This window comes from Bos taurus, chromosome 6 (genome assembly GCF_002263795.3).
Source record: "Bos taurus isolate L1 Dominette 01449 registration number 42190680 breed Hereford chromosome 6, ARS-UCD2.0, whole genome shotgun sequence".
In the NCBI taxonomy this organism is placed as follows: Eukaryota; Metazoa; Chordata; class Mammalia; order Artiodactyla; family Bovidae; genus Bos; species Bos taurus.
Window position 1 is genome coordinate 116,763,275 of NC_037333.1, and position 18,444 is coordinate 116,781,718.

Below are 18,444 nucleotides of genomic sequence, written 5' to 3' on the forward strand. Positions count from 1 at the left end.
GGACACTTGTTTCCGCCCCGTGGGTTCTGCGCTCACGTGCGGCTCGGTGGGAGGATGATGGTCCCTGCAGATGCAGGCGTAGACAAGGGGCTGCTGGGCTGCAGTGGCTCCCGTCCGAGGTTCATCTCACCCCAGCAGGCACCAGACCCCCTATGCTGTGCACTGAATGTGTCCACTCTGCTGGGAGGTGGCCAGGGACAAGGGTTGAATGAGCTGCAGGCACAAGCTGGTGCCCTGGGACAAGAGGCTTCTCACGTGCGTAGTTGAGAAGGCCGCATGAAGGGGCACCAGGAGGCACAGCTGACCGAGGGTGGGGCAGGGGTGGCTTACGGAGTCGGGGCTGCAGTCAGGGAACTCTGCAGCAAACCTGAAGGGATGCTTCTGGCCAAACTGAGGTCAAAATGAGTATCCATAACCGTGAAGACTTAATCGACTGTAAAAAAAATCCACACATCCAGGTGACGCTGAGGAAACTCCGTCCCTGCCAACAGAGTGACAGTGAGAACAGGTGATGGACGGGAAGGAACTGGGGGCACCTGGCCTTCTCAGGAGGAAGTGGAGCCCATCCCAGGAAGCTCTTTAGGGAGAATTCCAGCCCATGGACTGGCTGGGAGAAATGCTGGGAGCCACCTGTGCTGGGTGCAGCCTCCCGGGATGGCCGTCATGGGGACAGGGAGCTGGAGTGGCCGGTGGGCAGCTGGGTGTGAGGGCCGCCAGCCGTGTGCCCCAGGCACTGCCTCATGCCCAGCCAGGGAAGTCTGACCCACAGGAGCCACCAGCATGTCCATGGCCGTGCCCCTCCACAAGCCACATGCAGCAGAGGAGGGCAGGGCTGTTCAGATGAGGCCTGGGGAGGGACAGCCAGATGGGGTCCTGATTTACAGCCTGTTCTCAGTGGCTGGGGACCTTCGTTCCCGGTGAGGGCACATGTTTTTACATGTGTGATGCCGCAGCCTCCCCAAGACGGCAGCAGAGAAGTAGCTGCGGCCAAGGGCGTTCATGCACCTGCCTGGGGAAGAGGACACTGCGAGGTCGGTGTCCAGCCTGGCAAGGTGGGCAGGCGGCCTCCACAGGATGGGAACAGGATTCCGAAAGCGAGGGGGCCAAGACGGAGGTGCAGACACACCAGCCCGGTGATGCATCCCAGGGGCCCTGAGGGGAAGGCAGAGGGCGAGGCCAGGCCAAGAGTCCAGGATTGGAGACTGGGGGCTCTAGAGCTTCCGAGGGCGGGCAGGGTGTTTTTGCCTTGCACCTTAGACACTGCGGCCCGCCCCGGGCCTGGGCGGGACCCCCATCTGCTTGCCGCGCGGGTGGGGGCGGGGCCAGATGGGCGAGGAGCGGAGCAGCGATGGAGGCGGGGCCGCGGGTGGAGGTGGGGCCAGGCTGGTGAGGGGCGGGGCCAGGTGCGCGGGGGCGAGGTCGCGGTGGGGGCGGGGCCAGGCTGATGGGCGGGGGCGGGGGCGGGGCGGGTTGGGGCTTGAGGGGCGTGCAGGTGCGGGCGCGCGGAGGAGTGGGCTGGCCACTGTCCGGCCCCGCTGCCTAGCGCCCCAGCCTACCCGCCGGGGCCCGTTTCTCCGGTTAGAGGCCAGCTCTGGGTCTCTGTCCTGTGTCCCAGGAGGCCGCCCCCGCGCCGGCCCCCGGACCCCTGGCTGTTCAGACAGCGCACCGAGCCCCCAGCCCCGGGCCAGGCCGGAGAGGAGCCCGGGGCGCGGCGGGGACGCTGCCCGGCCGGCGCTAGAGGGCGCGCCTCGCCCGCGCCTTCCGTGCTCTGGCCTTCCCTGGGCTCCTTGCCCTCTCCGTCGCTATCGCCGCGTGTCCCCCGAGCACTGGACACAAACACGGGGTCTCTGGCAGGCTGGAGAGGCTTGGGAGGGGCCGGAGGCACTTTCCCGAGTGGTCAGGCTTTGGGCGGCGCCGTTATCCAGAGGCAAGCCCCTACCTAGCAGCCTCTCCTGATCTCCAGAAAGAGGGCCCAGAAACCCCTCACTTGAAAGTTGAGCTGAACACAGCGATAAAGGGAGCAAGTTTCTTTGAAGCCAGAATAAAAATTCACAGTGCCCAGTGGCTGGCTTGTTCCTCAAGATGCTGGGACATGAGGGACAGAGGGGCACCAGGTCGCACACCAGGGGTGCATTGGGGAGCGACAGCCAGCCCTGGCCAGTGCTCAGTCCCAGGGAGTCCGCACAGCCACCTGTCCCTGAACCCACCCTAGCCTCCCCCTGGGCACCACCGTTGCCTCCTCCAAGAAGCTTTCCCAGACTCATCCCCACCACTGCTGCATGGGTGCTCTGCTGTCGTGCCTCCCTCAGTCTCTGAACTCTGCAGTAGGCAGGCCCAGATCCTGTTACTGGGCCTCAGCTCCCTGACTGACCAGCCAGAGTACTGGCATACAGTGCCTGCTGGAAGTTGTGCAGGGGGCGATGGTGGGGCCCAAGTGGGTGCCAGGCCTGGGATGGGGAGGGAAGCTAGCCAGGAGCAGGAGTGTGACCAGGACTGCAGATTGTTGGAGCCCTGGGCTTTGTTTACATGGGGTTCTATGGCCGGGGCTGGGGGTGGTGGGGGCAGCCACCTCGAAGCCTCCCTTTCGCCAGCTGACTGGGTCAGCAGACAAAGGGGATGGGGTGGGGGCGGGGGCCTTGGAACCAGCAACAGGTACCTGGACGTGACCCCCCCGAGTCCCTGAACTCCATGAGCTGGGGACAGACAGGATGGCCAGGCCCAGCCTCTCCTCACTGCCCCTTCCCACAAACACATCATCTGCATCCCCTGCCCCTGGATACCCCAGACCAAGGCAGTGAAAACCACCAGTGACCTCCTGTGGCGGGCCCCTGTGCCAAAGATCTGGGCCGGAAGGCCCCGGAGAGTGAGACCCAGGCAGCCAGTCCAGTCTGGAGGCCCCCGCCCCTGGTGCAACTAGGGAACCCACCCTCCTCAGGGGACAGATGATGGGACCTGTCCCAGGAGGGCAGGGAGGACCTGGGAGCTGCCTGCGACCGCACGACAAGAAAGACGAGAGAGACAAGAGAGCACAGATCTGAACCAGGTGTCTGTTTATTTTTTGGAAAGCACGTCTGCCGGTTTGGCCCCCACAAGGCAGGGGTCCCTGAGAACAGAGACTGCTCTGAGCCTGCTGACAAGCAGAGAACAGCCGCCCAAACTCAGGGCCGTTAACAGTACAAAAAGTAACAAAACTGAATCTGTGGCTTTCTCTCCCAAGCTTTGAAAGGTAGCAGTCTGAGCTATAAAAGTCTAGAAGCATTGCGTAAGAAGTGTTAAATCTACAGCAAATACATCTTGTAAAAACTCAATAAATTATATATATAGATATATATAAACTTGTAACATCTAATAACATCTGAACCTGCATGCAGGGGTGGCCCCCCCTGAAATTGCCTCCCTGCCTGGAACACATGGCAATTAGAAGAAATTGTATGAAAATACCAGCTTGCTTTGAAGTCTAAAAAAATAAATCTCCTAGAGAAAAATCCTATAGAAATCTACTTCTCCTGCAAAAGAAGGCCAAAGGAAATAAAATATCCTCATGGAATCATCTCAAACTATTAATGACCCTTTAGGGTGCCTGGGGGTTGGCTCCGGCCTTGGGGTGCAGGCTTGGAGGCACCCTCAGCAATCCCCTAAACGAAGCATAAACCTTTTCACTGTTAATAAGTTAAACCTCTGCCATGCGGCTGGCTAAACACTAGGGCCCTGGGGAGCGACAGGACATGGCTCTGGGGGTCGATAAATAACTTTACAAATATTCGGGGCCAAGGACAGAAAAACCCCTCCTTACCCCGTGGTTTCTGCGTTTGTCTCAACAGCAGTCCCCTGGGCCTCCCCAGGCTAAGGGGCCCCGCCCCCTGCCCCTGCACCCTCAGGGTCCCGAGCCTCAGTTGTACCGGCCTGCCTTCTCCCATATAGATATTTATATATATATGTATGTGTATATCATATACACAGCATCTATTTATATAAATGTACACTCATTTCTGGAATAAACCTTTCAGATAGAAGTTAAAGGCTCCTGCCTTCAGGTACCCGTAATTTCAGTCTCTGTGGGGGCAGGGTGGGGAGTGGGGAGGCCTGGAGGTGGGGGCTGCTAACACCCCAGGAGGAAGGTGCCACTTGTGGGGGAGGTGCGCCACACGGGGGCTTCCCTGTAGGCTCAGCTTGGGCGCTTGGAGGGGCCTCGGCCCGCTCTGGACACAAGAGCCTGGCCAGCACCCCCCACCCCGGTGCTCCCTGTGGGGGGCCGGGGGCGGGGCAGGGAGCCCGGAGAGGGGCCCCATGGGAGGAGCCCCTTACATTCTACGTTTGGTCCCTGGTGCTGCCCGTCCAGGTGGCCAAGAGGTCACCGCACAGCAGGGCGAGCACCCCAGGGACCCCAGAGCACACATGCGTGCGTGCACGCACGCCCACACACACACACGCACACACACACGTGACGCTGTCTGTCCATCCGTCCACCCGTTCCAGGTCTTGGGCCCGGGCCGGCGGGACCCGGTGATCATGGCACGCCAGCGGCAGCATGGTGGGCTGGGGTCTGTTCTCACATTGATGGGGGCTCGGCCGGCTGGCCGCGGCCCTTCACGTCCGCGAGCCTCCGCTGCCGGATGGGGCCGGGGGCAGCAGGTCGTGAGCGAACACGGAGTCGTCCCCCGAGGAGCCGGAGCTGGGGGTGTCCTGGCCGCCCGGCGAGTACTGCTCGAAGGGCACCGACAGGTCCAGGTACTCCTGCGGGCGGCAGGCGGGCTGCGGTCAGCGCGGCACAGGCTCCGCACGGGAGCCCTCGCGGGGCGGGGCGGACCCACACTCACGTCGGTGGACGTCACGGTGAGCACACGGTCCAGGTCCTCCACCAGCTGCTTGAAGGTGGGCCTCTGCGAGGGCGCGGCGTGCCAGCACTCGCGCATGATCATGTACCTGAAGGAAACGCAGGTCGGCCCTGCGCTGCGTTCCCAGTGCCCCGCCCTCGGGGCTGGCCTCCCCCTCCCCCGCGGCGGGCGCGCACTCACAGGTCATGCGTGCAGTTGGCCGGCTTGTCCATGCGGTGGCCTTCCTTCAGCAGCTTGAAGAGCTCCTCCACGGGGATGCCGGGGTACGGCGAGCCCCCCAGCGTGAAGATCTCCCAGAGCAGGACCCCGAAGGACCAGCTGTGGGTGGTGGGGGGCACGGCCGCGTCAGCCCTGGAACAGACCCGAGCGCAGGGCTCGGGCCAGGGGGCTGCCCCCAAGAGCTTCCCAGTGCCTGCCCCCAGCGGCCTGTGCTCCACCCCCCACCCACGCCCCTGCGAAGTCTGGGGCCACATACACGTCACTTTGGTGGGTGTAGACGCGGTCAAACAAGGCCTCGGGTGCCATCCACTTCACGGGCAGGCGGCCCTGGGGGGAGGAAGGGGGCGTGTTGGCTGCCAGGCACCCTCCTGGCTCGAGGGCCCCCACCTCCTCGGGCTGAGCTCACGTTTGTGGTCTTTTTGTAGTAGTCGAGGTTGTGCACGTCACGAGCCAGGCCGAAGTCGGCGATTTTCATCACGTTGTCCTCAGTCACCAGCACGTTGCGGGCCGCCAGGTCCCTGTGGATGCACTGGGGGTGGAGGGCGCGGGTTTGAGCCAGTCCCACAGCCTCTCCAACCACCGCGCCCTGTCCCAGCCCCCGGCCCCGCTCACCTTCTGCGAGGCCAGGTACTCCATGCCCCGCGCCACCTGGTAGGCGCAGGACACCAGGTCTTTGAAGGTGAGCTGCTCCTCGGGCAGCCGGCAGGTGTCGAAGGAGTAGTCAGTGCCCGGGGGCCGCCGTGCCCGCAGGTATTCCCGCAGGTTGCCCTTGGCCGCGTACTCCACCAGCACGTACAGGGGCCCTGGGGGCGCGGGAGGGGCTCAGAGGGGCGCCCTGCTGGCCTCCCACCGCTCCGCCCCCGCCCCCAGCGCCTGCGTGCGGCCCCCGCTCACGGCCCTCACCGCCCTGAGTGCAGGCTACTCCCACCGCTCCGCATGAAGCCCCACCCACCTCCCCGCGTGCGGCCCCGCCCACGTGCAGGCCCCGCCCACCGCCCCGCCTGCAGAGCCCCGCTCTCACCGCCCTGCGTGCAGGCGCCTAGCAGGTTGATAATGTTCTTGTGTTTTCCGATCATCTTCATCATCTCCATCTCGGACACCAGGTCCGATAAGTCCTTATCCGTGGCGTCATCTGTGCGGGGATGGGCAGCGGAGTCAGGCAGGGCCGTCCAGCCTGGCATGGGCCCCCTCGCCACATCCCACCCAACCATCACCTTTCAGCATCTTCACGGCCACCGTGACAGGCTTGGCAGCTCGGTCCTTGTCGATGCCAATGGCCTCTGCCATGACCACCTGGCCGAAGCAGCCCTCCCCAAGAGGCTTGCCCAGGGTCAGCCTGGTAGCAGAAGCAGAGGGGCCATGAGCACACCTGCCTGCTTGAGGCCCTCTTCCAGGCAGCGCGAGGTCAGGCCGCCGCCTCCAGAAAGCCCTCCACACTCGCCCCAGCAGCCCTGCTAATGGTGATAAAGGACACTACCCCCTGACCTCTTGACTGTGAGGGCACTTTTCCAAGAGTGGGGTCCCCCTCACCCCTCTCAGAGGGGGCGTCCAGCCCCATGTTCATCAGAGGCCTAACTGACTCCCATCTGAATTCAGTCAGGCCCGAGTGGGAACCCCTCCCCACCATGGGACCCCCATCCTCTGTGCCCCCACACTCCCGACCGGGGCAGGGCCCCAGGCCTGCGCACACTACTGACCGGGCCCGGGACAGCTCCCACTTGGGGTCGGCGGGCAGCTCGAGCTCAGAGACGTTGGCCAGGGTGGGGCCCTCGCCCGAGGACAGCCGGGCAATGCGTACCAGCGGTGTGTTGGAGCTCATGGATGAGCTGGACTCCAAGGACACCTGCTGGGTCGGCAGGGGCAGGTTGGTGCCGCGGGGCCGGGCAGCCAGGGCCCGGAGTGCGGCTCCCACGGACCACATGCCCGAGCAGGGCCTGACTTCTGCCCCTGTGGTGCTGAGTGGAGGTTTTTAACACGTTTTGCCCCGGAGTAACCTGGCTCTGCGGGGTGACTGTGAAGACCAGGGAGGGCTTGGCTCACACCCCTATATCCTCAGACTCTACAGACCGGACGCACTCGGGGGCCAGGGCAGCGGGCCGGGCAAGGGCACAGGTGGGCTCGGAACCTGGTATCTACTTTCTGTTACCTGTCGCTTGAGCGGGAAGCGGGAGACCTTGTGCACCGCGGGCGAGCCCAGGCCCTTCTTGGGGGGGCTCCTCAGGCGGTAGAGCGTAACGGCGGCCACGGCCAGGATGAAGAGGAGGAAGCCCAGCCCGTAGCTGAGGACACCCGCGAACACACCGCCAGCCTCACCGGCTTCCACCAGCTCCTCCTCAGCTGCAAAGACACAGGCGTCGGCAGCCTGGCCCAGCATCGCGGGAGCCCGCGCGCTGCCCCAAGCCGGAGCTGCGGGCAAGGTGGGGGGCCCAGGACAGGGTACAGACCCCACCCCTGGTGGGGTTGGGGGGAGTGCCAAGGCCTCATTGAGTCTTCAGCAGCCAGAAGTGCGCAGGCCACGAGGAGCAGACAGACCCAGGAGAGAAGAGAGCCCAGCAGAGCCAGCAGCACCCTCACCCACCACCCGGGAGATGCCAGTACCACCGCATCAGCTGCCGGGGACCCCGCTGGGCTGGGGCGCTATGGGGGGAGGCCCATCTGGGCTAAGACAGGGCCGAGTGGACTTTGCCCGCAGGCCGGGTGCAGAACCCGGCCGGAGGGCTCTGCAGTCCCCTGGCCTCTCCGGCGGCACTGGCGCGTCCCAAGCCCCAAGAGGACAGAGCGAGAGCAGCAGAAGCTGGTACCTGGCAGCACCACCAGCCACGCAGAGTGATGGGAAAACCCGATAGAATTGCCCGCCAGACATGTGTACTCCCCCGCGTCCTCAAAGGTGACATTGCGCAAGGATAGAACCTCTAGCTCCTTGTCGGTGGTGTTAGCGCCCGCCGTCTACAAAGAGAGAACACAGCGCGATAGGAGAGTGCCAAGAGCAGCCCACGGGCACCGCAGCCAGAGTCCACTCGGCACCGATCCGGCCAGGCTGCAAGGAAAACGCCGCCACCACCACCGCGACTGCGGCCACCGCGGCCGAGCGGCCTCTGCCCCGCGCGTCCACACCGAGCCCGAAGCCAGTCCCTCCACCGGCGAGTCCTCTGTCCCAGGTGAGCCAGACGTGTTGGCTGTCAGCATAGCAGGCAGGGCGCACGTGCACCGGGGGAAGAGGGCAGGCGGGGGGGCAGGGGGGTTGGGGGGGGTGCGGCAACAGGGCCGGGCAGAAGTGAGCAGCCATGAGAGCCGGGGCCAGAGACAGAGGAGGGGACAGAGAGACGGACAGACAGAAAGAAAGGGCGCAAGTGTTAGAGCAGCTGCAGACGGGTGCTCAGGCCCGGCCCTGGGGCAAGAGCATCAGGGGCACAAACGGGGTGCAGGTGGGTCAGCGCAGGCCGTGGGGGATCAGAGCAGGCAGTCACAATGGAGGCCGGGGGGGTCAAGGTGCAGAGGCGGCCACGCTGGGAGCACAGTGTGAGCCAGGGTCGTGGGGCGGGATGGTGGGGCGTGCGGGTGGGCACAGGGCCAGGGCATCGGAGCTGGAGCTCGGCGTGCCAGGCAGGCGTGGGACAGAGCTGTTACCTGCTGGGGGCCCGTGAACACGCAGCCAAAAGGCCTTCTCAGCCACGCCTATGAAATTGGAGGCTCGACAGAGGTACTCGCCCCCATCACGCTCGGACACATTGGCCAGGCGGAGGCGGGCGTCGGCCTCCGCACTCTCACTGATCCACGACTGCGGGGACAAGAGACCCGGCTCAGGCGCGGGGGCCCCGCCGGACACACGGGCGTGACTGCCGAGGAGCTGGCCCTCGCCCGGCCCCGAGGAACGGGTGGGCAGACCAGGCGGCGCCAGCCAGGAGGGCTGCCTGGAGGAGGCATGGAGACACCTCACGGCGGGCACTGTGCTCACACTGGACACAACTGCCCGTCATGCACCCCCGCCGCCCGCTGACCCTCAGAGAGGCCCTCCTCGGGGCGCTCAGGCCGCCCACCCCTGGGGTCCCAGCCACAACGCTGCCAGGCCTGAGAGCTCCGGGCACCGCCCCGCCCCCAGTCTGTACTCCTGATCCCGCCCCTCAGCCCCATCGTGTGTCTTAACAGATGTTTCTCTTTGGGCGGCAAATGTCGCAATCGCCCCAACTCGGGTGGCCCCCACCCCCAGGGCCGTGGGAACCGAGCGGACACAGCCCTGCCCTGAGGGCCCAGGGAGGCGCCTGGGCAGGCGGTGGAGAGCTCCGCTCTGGGTCTGCAGGCCAATGCGGACAGACCCTGCCCCCCAGGCCGACCCCGCTGCATCGCCCCCAGGCCCAGCCCGACAGGCCTCCGGCCTGGCACACCCTCCCCGCCCAGCCGGCCAGCGGCGGTGCCCACCTTGAGCACGGTGACGTAGGGCGTGCCGTCGGGCCCCACCTTGCTGCCGTTCACCTCCACGTGCTTGAGCCACTGGATGTGGGGCTGGGCGTCGCTGTAGACCTTGCAGTGGAACTCCACATCGCTGCCCAGCACGGCTGTCTGGTTAGCGGGCAGCCCGGCCTGTAGGATGGGCCGGTGCGGAGAGCGCTCTGCGGGGCGCGGGGAGGGCTTCAGAGGCTGCCGGCCTGCGCGCCGCCCCCGCCCCCGCCCCCGTGTCCGGGGCCTCACCCAGCACGTCCAGGGTGTAGGTCTGCTGGATTCTGCCGAACTTGTTCTCCACGACGCACGTGTAGTTGCCGCGGTCCGAGGGCACCACGCTCTCCATGACCAGGCTCCACTGCTGCTGCCGCAGCTGCAGGTGGACTCCGGTGAGCGGACGGCGGGCGCCGTGCCCCCCACCCCCCGCCCCGCACCGGCCCCCTCCGCGGGCCCACCTTGATTCCCCCGATGCGGTGCTCGCCCCGGAACTCCTTGCCGTTCTTCAGCCAGGTGATGGATGGCGTGGGGTTGCCAGCAGCTGGGCAGCGGAAGCGAACCGTGTTGGCGGCCGGCACCGCTAGCAGCTTCTTGTCCATCCGCTCAGGCCGCGTCCAGTAAGGGGCCCCAGCTGTCCGGGGAGGGAGGGAAGGCTGTGACGGGGTGGGGTGGGTAGAGGCTTGCCTGTCCCTCTCCAGCCTGTTTCCCGCCTGCGGAGGGGATGTCAGCCTTTTGAAGATCCCCGCCCAGGGCTGGACGAGCTTCCAGTAGCCTGAATGCCACCTCCTGGCACGCCCAAAGCCAGGTCCCCTCACTTCCCTCAAACGCCAGCTCCAGTTGGGGGGTCCAGGGCACCGCACTGTGACCCAGGACGCAGAGGTGTCTCAGGATCACCACCCACCTAGGTGGGCCCATCGGGGTGGGCCCACCAACTGGCACAGGGACCAGGGCACACCAGGTGAGGACGCCCGGCTCAATGGATGGGCACCACCCAGCCACCCAGAGAACCCGGAGCCTTGAGGCTGGCTGGGAGCCCGTGGGCATCTGCGAGACCGCAGGCCACGCTCTGCCCCGTGGGTGACAGGACATTGGGAGGCCCTGCTCCCCACCCTGCCTTCTGGGACTGTCCAGCCCCACCCTCACAGCCCAGCTGGTTTTTCTCCTTTGGGGGCTGGGCTGGTGAGGCCAGCAGCCCCACCAGCTGCCTGGCTCCCTGTGCTGCAGCCACAGGGGAAGACCACCCCCAGAGTGGGCGGGACCCACCAGGGTGGAGGGAGAAGACGGACAGGGCACCCACTGGGTCCCCTCACCTCCACCCCACATCTCATGGCATCGCAAACTCAGCTCCTCCAAAAACAGCCCGCCTCCCCAGACCGGCCCCTCCACGCTGGGCAAAGCCCCCTGCCACTTGCTGTTCCAGGCCCAGGTACCTGGGTGCTGGCACCCGCAAGCTGCCACCAAGAACCACTGCGGCAGCCCCTTCCCAGTACACGCACCTGCGCCCGACACCCACGGCCCGCTGGCATCCATGGCCCACTGGCACCCAGACACCCTGATGCCCACGGCCACGCTGGCACCCAGACACCCACAGACACCCTAACACCCACAGCCACCCAGACACCCTGACACCCACGGCCACGCTGGCACTCACAGCCACGCTGGCACCCTGACACTCACAGCCATGCTGGCGCCCAGACACCCAGAGACACCCTGACATCCATGGACACCCTGACGGCCACACTGACACCCACGGCCGCATGGACACCAGACACTTACAGCCACTCAACACCCATGTCCTCCCCCTTTTGCCTAGGCTATCCCAGGTGCCTCCCATTTGTCTGAACCCGTCTGCCTCCCCCTGCCCTGGTTCACGCCACGCGGGAGTGACCCCAAGCCTGGCCCCCCAGCCCTGGCCATACCAGCCCCCTGGGTGCTCCTGGAGCCCCGGCCCCCAGCCCTGTAGCACAGTGTGCCCCCCACGCCTCACCTGCCCCCAGAGCCTGGGGTGGGCACCCGTCACCCCACACGGAGGCGGTCCCCGGGCCTCGGTCTTGTGGGGCGGGCAGGGCGGGGCCCCAGTGGGCAGGCAGACCCCCACTTGCGCAGCCCCGTGCACCTGGAGCCCGGTCTCACCTGTGTCCTCGGCCTCGTCGTCCCCACCCTCGTCATCCCCTGAGGACGGAGCATCTGTAACGCAGGTGAGAGGGCAATGCGAGGACTGGCCTACGGCCGGGCCTCCCCGCACCTCCCCACCGGAGCGCCCTCGCCACTACCTGTCACGCGCACGCTGAAGAGGCACAGCAGCCGCTGGGAGAGGCGCTGGCGGCAGCTGTAGGCTCCGGCGTCCTCGTGGGAGGCGTTGAGCACCTGTAGCCGCTGCGGCCCCACCAGGACGCGGTCCGAGGGCGCCAGGCCCACGCCGTCCTTCACCCAGACGGTGGGCTCTGTGGGCACCCCCGCCGGCAAGCGGCAGCTCAGCTCCACGGTGTCCCCGCTGCCAAAGGCCCGCTCCTGCGGGCTGGGCTCGGGGCCCGGGACCTCTGTGGGCAAGATGCGGGTGTGAGGCAGGTGTCCCCACACAGCACCGGACGCACCGGGCCGTTTGGGGCCTGGAGGCGGGGACCGGGGAAGCAGTCCTGCCAGCCGTCCCGTAGGGCGTGCCGGGACAGGGATGACCATCAGCGGTGCCAGGGCCGACCCTCCTATGTTGGCGACCCGCAAGGAGACGGGTGGGGGCCCGCGCCAGTCAAACGCTGTGTGGACACGGGACACTCTGGAGTGTCGTGAAGTATTCCTCCTGCTTTTTTTCCAACCACTTGGAAATGTTTAAGATCCACGCTGACCTCACAGGCTCAGCATGCGGGAGGTGGGCGCGCATGTGTGGCTGACTTCGTGGAGACGTCAGCTGGGGATGACACAGGGAAGGGACAAGGCAACTCATCCCAGGAGGGGGTGCCCCTCACCCCGGGACCTGAGAACAGATACTGCCCAGCATACAAAGGAGCACCCCAAACTTCCCAGAACGTCTGGGTGCTGAGACGGGAAAGGCCGGCCTGGGGTGGAGGTCCTCAGGGGCCTGGCCGGTCTACACGCCGACGCAGAAGGGAGCGTCTTGGACCTCAACTAGCCTCGGCAGTGAGCACCAGGAAAGGGATCAGAAATGCATGCGGGTGTGGAACCGGGTCTGGCTGGTGGGATGAGGGGACTGAGAACCCCACGTTACAGACACGGACGCAGGTGGGAGGAGGAGGGCTCCAGGCTCGGCTGGCGGAGGGGCCAGCATAGGGCCCCCAGGCCAGGCGGGCAGCCCCAGCCCACCTCCCCCGCAGGTGCCAAGAGGCTGGGCTGGAGGGTCCTTGCGGATGTCCGCTAGGCCCCCGGGCCCTCCCCCTGCCCAGCGCCCACCCAGATCCCAAGGGGCCAACAAGGCCCAAGACCCAGGGGCTGACCGCCTGCCCGGGTCTCGCTGCCAGGGCGGACAATGCCTGGGCAGCCTGGGCTTCAGGCCCGGGACAGGGCTGGGTGGTCCTGCCGCGCAGACCCAGCTGGGTTCGCCGCACCCTTACTTGTCATTCTGCTGACGCGTGGCCTAGATTCGAGGCCCAGCTGCCCACTCTGGCCACGCCAACTCCTCGGACAGGCCCTGCTCAGCCTGCCCACCTCGGAGGCCCACCGGCTCAGGGCCCACCAGGGGGGTCCTTCAACTGTCTGTGGCGTCTGCATCCCCTGGGCCCCCAGGCAGGGCTCCCGGCCTGACAGGCAGCCCCCAGTCCCAGCCATGGTGTCGTGTGGGGACCACCCAGGGCTGGGAGCCGGCTGAGGCCCCCCAGAAGGCCAAGAACAGGCTAGCTGTGGCCGCCTCGGCCTCAGGCCCCGGCCCAAGGGCAACAGCGGTTGGTTCTGGGTTGGTCTGGGAGGCGACGGCAGATCAAGCCACCCGCACAAGTATCCGCTTCAACCCGGTCCAGCAGGGGCTGGGAGGATTCAGAACGGACCCCAGGCCGGACTCGCCTGCAGTCATCGCTGGTGGGGGGGCGGGGGAAGGCGGGGCCTGGACCCAGCCGAGGGCCAACCTCTGACCTGCCCGCCATCCTGCCCCACCGCATGGCCGCAGACCCGGGCGGGGATGATGGGGGCATCACTCCTTCCCGCAGGTCCAGCCCACCAGGCCCACCCTGCGCCACAGGGGACCTGGGGAGACCAGGAAGGGCCAAGAGGGTGGTCAGGTAGGGAGATACAGAGTGACGGACAGGACACAGCGGGCAGTCTGCCTTGGGGTGGGGGGGAGGGGGCACGTGCCGGAGACTACTCAGCCCCCTGTCCCCAAGGACTTCGGGAAAAGCCTTCCTTGATCCATACAAGAGGGCCTTCCCATACCCGCACAGCCACAGGGGCCACACCTGGCGGACAACAAACGTCATCTGTGCCCGGTGGGTGCCGGGTGCCACGTGCCAGCGTCTGTCCCCGAGGGCCCACAGCACCTGCTCCCGCCTGCACCCCCAAAGCCTAAGCTCATTGAGGGGCGCCAAGGGGTACCACGCCCTGGAGAAGCCACGCCAGGCCCTCCTCTGGCCCTGTCTCCCAGGCCCAGAATCCCCGTGACACTGCCACTCACCACCGGTGACTCAGTTTCCCCCACTGTCAGAACAGGGAGGCCACCCAAGTAGAGGACTTGAGACCCATTCTGCCCTGGGGCTATGCCCCAGGATTGCTGTCCACCCGGCCAGAGCTGGAGCCCATCTGTGGGGAAGGCTGCAGCCTCTGCTGGGGGAACTTGCTCCTGGTTTGGAGTCACTACAGCTGTTCTGTCGCTCAGTCCTGTCCAGCTCTTTGTGACCCCAAAGACTGCAGCACGCCAGGCTCCTCTGTCCTTCACCATCTCCTGGAGTTTGCTCAAACTCACATCCTACAGTTCACTCATTCACTACAGCTGAGGCCCCCTCAACGCATGGGAGTGTGCCCGGGTCGGGGGAGACCAGGAGAACAAGGATTGAATTCAGACCTGACTCAAAGGAGCCCCCTGGAGTTGCTGGAAGAGAAGAGCCCTCAGGTCCTGGACGCAAAGCTCTCCGCCACCAGGTACATGCTTTCAACAGCCCAGAGGGCACCCCAACAGGGACCCTGAAGTCAGGGCCTTCCCCTCTCTCCCCCGGCCCCACCTGGAAAGAATCTGAAAGGTTTGGTAACAAAGTTAGAAAAAGAAAGGGGTGGGATTCGGAGGCCTGACTAATTCGGAGGCTAATGAGGGTTTACAGGATTATCCAGCCTAATCCTCCTACAACTGGCCACCAGGACTCCTGGACGGGCAAGGAAACTGAGGCTTCGGGCAAGCACCCGACCTGGGGCCCAAGCAGGGCCTGGGGTTAAGGACCCGCCCCTGAGAGAGGCTCCCCACCACAAGCCATCATTCACTTCTGAATCCAGGCCGCCCCTCCCCCAAACCACTGCCTGGCACTGTGTCCCCACCTCCTCAACAAGACCCCAGCTCCTCTCTGGGCCCAACTGTAAAATGGGGTGTGCTGGGCCCCAGACAGGGCCCCACAGGGGACTTGAGGGCCTGAGGGGTAGGGCGGGGACGCTCTGCAGCTCCACACAGAGGCTCAGAGGCCAGAAGTCCAGCCTCGGGCTCAGCCCAGGTTAATGAACCACCCAGAGGCCCGTGGGGCTCAAAGTCCAGCCCTGCCGAGGAGCAGGCAGGGGAGGCTGCCACCAGGGCCTTCCTGAGACGTGCCCTGAGCCCCCAGGGACCCCTCCCTGAAGGGTAGGGGCCCCTGCCCATGCCCTCACTGAGAACGTGGCTCCACGTGGAAAGGAAGGCTCCCGGGATGGCCGGGGCAGTCCTGCTGCGGAACCTCCTCCACTGTCCTTGACCTCTGCCGGCTTCGCGCCATAACTTATGGTCCTGGGAGAGAGCCAGGCTGGGACCTTTGTAAATTTCACGAGGCCTCTGCAGCTCCTTCAGGAACCGGATTAAGTTTATTGATCTTTCAACTGGCTACCTGTTTCGCCAACTTTCCTGCAGAGGCAAGGGCCCGGTCCTCGGTCTTTCCACCCCAGGCCCGCATCTGGTGGGGACGCCGGCAGTCCCTTAAGGTGGGGCGGGGGTTGGGGGGGCCCGCTGCCCGTCCCCCCCCCCCGCCCCCGCAACCCCAGCCCCCAACTCTGCGCCGCAGGGGGTCCAGGAGGCCCGGGCCCCGCCCTCCGCCCCTCCCCCGGGGCTAGTTGACATTCCCCAGCCGTAGGGAGTAATATCTTTATCTGAATACGAATGCTAATTCGGCCCCCCCACCCCCCGCGGCCGCCTATTCGGCGCCCCTGGAAGCGGGGGCCGCCCTAGCAGGCGCTAAAAGCGCGCGCTGACCTCCCGACGGCCTCTGTCACGCCGCTGAATGACACGCACATTCAAGCGCCGGGCCCACTTTCATTCATAAAAAAATGACATTGTTCCGGGAGGCCGCCGCCGCCGCCGCCGCAGGAAGGGGCGCGGGGGGCTCGGGGAGGGGCGGGCAGCCATCTGCCTGCGTCCAGCCCTCGGCCGCCGCCTCCCTGGCACCGCGCGCCCGCAGCCGCCCGGCTCACACCTCCCCGCGAGGCCGGGCCGCCATCAATGCGCGTCTGTGGCCGCGCCGAGGTACAAAGGAGCGGCTGTTCGGGTCCCGCCCGGGTGGGGCGTGAGCTCACCGGGCGAAGGCCTCCCTCCGCGCGGCCGCCCGGCCGCGGACCGGGGTGCGCTCAGCCCTGGCACGCGCCGACCCCCTCCAGCGCCCCAAAGTCGTCGGTCTCCAGGGGGGCGGGCTCCCTACGGCCGCCCCCCGGGCCTCCCCTCTCTGCCCGGCCGCCACCGGGAGCCTGGCAGAGCGCGTGCCGGACGTGGGCACCCGGAGCGCTCGGCCGGGGGGCTGTGCGCGCTTGCACCTCGGGGGGCCCGGCGCGTGTGCGGGGCGGGGCCCGGCGCCAAGACGCGCTTCAGACCCTCCGCTGCCGACCGTCGACGTCCCGCCGAACCTTGGTCGCCAGAGGGGGACCACAGCCCCACGCCGCTCGGGCATGCGCGCTAACCACTTCCCAGCCCGGCCTGGCGCCCCAGGGGGGCAGTCATCTTAACTCACGGGGCGTGAGAGCTGGGATGGGGGGAACGGAGGCACTAGAAGGTGTCACCTGGTCGTGCAGGCCACTGAGGGGCTGGGGCCCAGCCGCGGGCTGACGCACTTTCATACCCTCCCTTCAAAGTCCAGAGTCTGCTTTGGCTGCAGCTGGCCATGAACTGGGGCCCGAAGGGGGCTGGGGAAGCGGCACCAACAACAGCAGGAACTTTCTGTCAGTGCGGACCCCGCAGAACAATGGGAATCGTGGAGACGCAGCCCCCAAGCCCTCCCGACCGCGCCCGGGGGCCGGCTGGGGAGCGGCGGGGGGCGGGGAGCGCGGATGCCACCGCGGTGCCCAGCTCGCCGCCACAGCCTCGTACTTGGGTGGCAGCCCTGCGGCTCCAGGCGCCCCACAAACTGCCGCGCCAGCTCTGGCCCCGATCCCCGGGGAGGGCGGGCGGCAGAAACCCGGACGCCGGCCCCGCGATGCCAGCGCAGAGCGTGCCCTGGGGCCCACTCAGACATCCAACGCCCCACACCCACCTCGGCGCCCGTTCCGCGGCCCCGCCGCTGCAGCCCGCCGGGTCCCCGCGTACCTGCCGCTCTCCGCGCGACGCGGGGCTCCACGCCCGGGGACCCGAGGGCGGCGCCGGTCATGACCGCCACTGCCACGCAAAACGCGAGGGCGCGAGCCGGGGCGCCCATCGCGGGGGCGGGGGGTGCGGCGTCCTCAGGCGGCGCGCGCCAGCATGCTGCCCCCCATGGCCCGGCTCTAGCACCGGCGGGAGGAGGGCGCCGCTGCGGAGTCTGCGGGAGGAAGCAGGCAACTCGTTACGCGGGCGGGCCGGGGCGCGCAGGGGCGGAGGCGGCGGTGGCCGGGCTCCCGCGCCCCGGCCCCTCCGATCCCCGGCCGCCCCGCCCGCCCGCCGTCGCCGCCCAGGGCTCCCGGGCCGCTTGGCGCCGGCCGCCGCCTCCCCACCGCGGTCCCTCCTCCCCCTTCCCTCCCTGGCTGCTGCAGAGCCCTCCCAGGGCGGCGACGGCGGCGGCGGCAAACTTTCCAGAGCGGGAAGCCCGCGCCCCGGCCGGGCCCCACCGCAGACACCGCTTGGGATCCGAGCCCGCCGCGCGCTCCGGACCCCTCGCGCCCGCCGGGTCCCCACGCACCGACCTGGCGGCCCCGGGCGCCCGACTCGCTGAGCGCGGCTCCCGATCGCGCCCGCCGCGCGCCGGCCCAGCGCCTGCGCCTCGTCCCTCCGGCCGTCCGCTCGGCAGTGCTTGGTGCGCCCGGCCGAGCTGGACCGCGCGGCGTCAGCTGCCCGCGCCGCCGCCGCCGCCACCGCGCACTGAGCCCGGGCGGCCGGGCGCGCAGCAGCCAGTGGGGGCCGGCCCGCTCCCGCCCCGCCCCGCCCCGGCCACGCCCGCCCCGACTCGTGGGGCGCGGGGAAACGCCCCTCCCCTGGGGCGGTCCGGGGGCGGGGCCGCGGCCGGCCTGGCCCCTGCCAGCGGAGGGGATTAGAGGGGGCGGGGCGGGGCGGGGGCGCCCGGCGGTCTCGGAGGGCGTGGGAGCCGGCTCCTCCGCGAGGCCCCCCGTCGCACCGTCGGGCCCCCCCGCACAGAGAGGCCGAGCGCGGGTTTCTCTGCACAGTGCGCTGTCCCGGTGGCCACCGGGCCGCCGACCAGGGGCTCAGGCCCGGGGAAGGCTGGGTGGAGAGGGAGCGTAGAGAGGGGTGGTCTCTGCGGGTGAGACTTGTCAGGGAGCCTTCACCGAGACGGAGCCGCACAGGCTAGGCCCCTTGGCGTGAGCAGCCCAGAAAGCCTGGAACCAAGGCCAGTTCGGCCTGCCCGCCTGGGGTTGGGATGCTAGGGGCCTG

General features: G+C 67.4%; 1 protein-coding gene across 11 annotated transcripts; it reads right to left on the minus strand.

The window, feature by feature from the left end:
- Positions 1-3,033: 3,033 nt before the first annotated feature.
- On the minus strand, positions 3,034-17,893 carry FGFR3 (fibroblast growth factor receptor 3). Of its 11 annotated transcripts, none has more exons than XM_024992997.2 (18): positions 17,742-17,893; positions 17,170-17,380; positions 11,762-12,028; positions 11,622-11,675; positions 9,947-10,119; positions 9,741-9,864; positions 9,471-9,661; positions 7,856-8,000; positions 7,201-7,391; positions 6,752-6,900; positions 6,269-6,390; positions 6,076-6,186; positions 5,667-5,857; positions 5,461-5,583; positions 5,311-5,381; positions 5,016-5,153; positions 4,818-4,923; positions 3,034-4,734 (listed from the first exon to the last, which is right to left on the minus strand). In XM_024992997.2, the coding sequence occupies exons 2-18, from the start codon at positions 17,276-17,278 to the stop codon at positions 4,588-4,590; spliced, it is 2,412 nt and encodes an 803-aa protein (XP_024848765.1). In that variant the 5' UTR covers positions 17,279-17,380; positions 17,742-17,893; the 3' UTR covers positions 3,034-4,587.
- Positions 17,894-18,444: the final 551 nt, after the last annotated feature.

Coding starts and splice junctions, on each gene's coding strand:
- FGFR3 (XM_024992990.2), bottom strand. CDS start 12,167: ATGGTCATCCCTGTCCCGGCACGCCCTACGGGACGGCTGGCAGGACTG. Junction 10,120..11,621: donor CGACGAGGCCGAGGACACAG/GTGAGACCGGGC, acceptor CTCCCCGGACAG/CTGGGGCCCCTTACTGGACG. Junction 9,865..9,946: donor ACCGCATCGGGGGAATCAAG/GTGGGCCCGCGG, acceptor GTCCACCTGCAG/CTGCGGCAGCAGCAGTGGAG.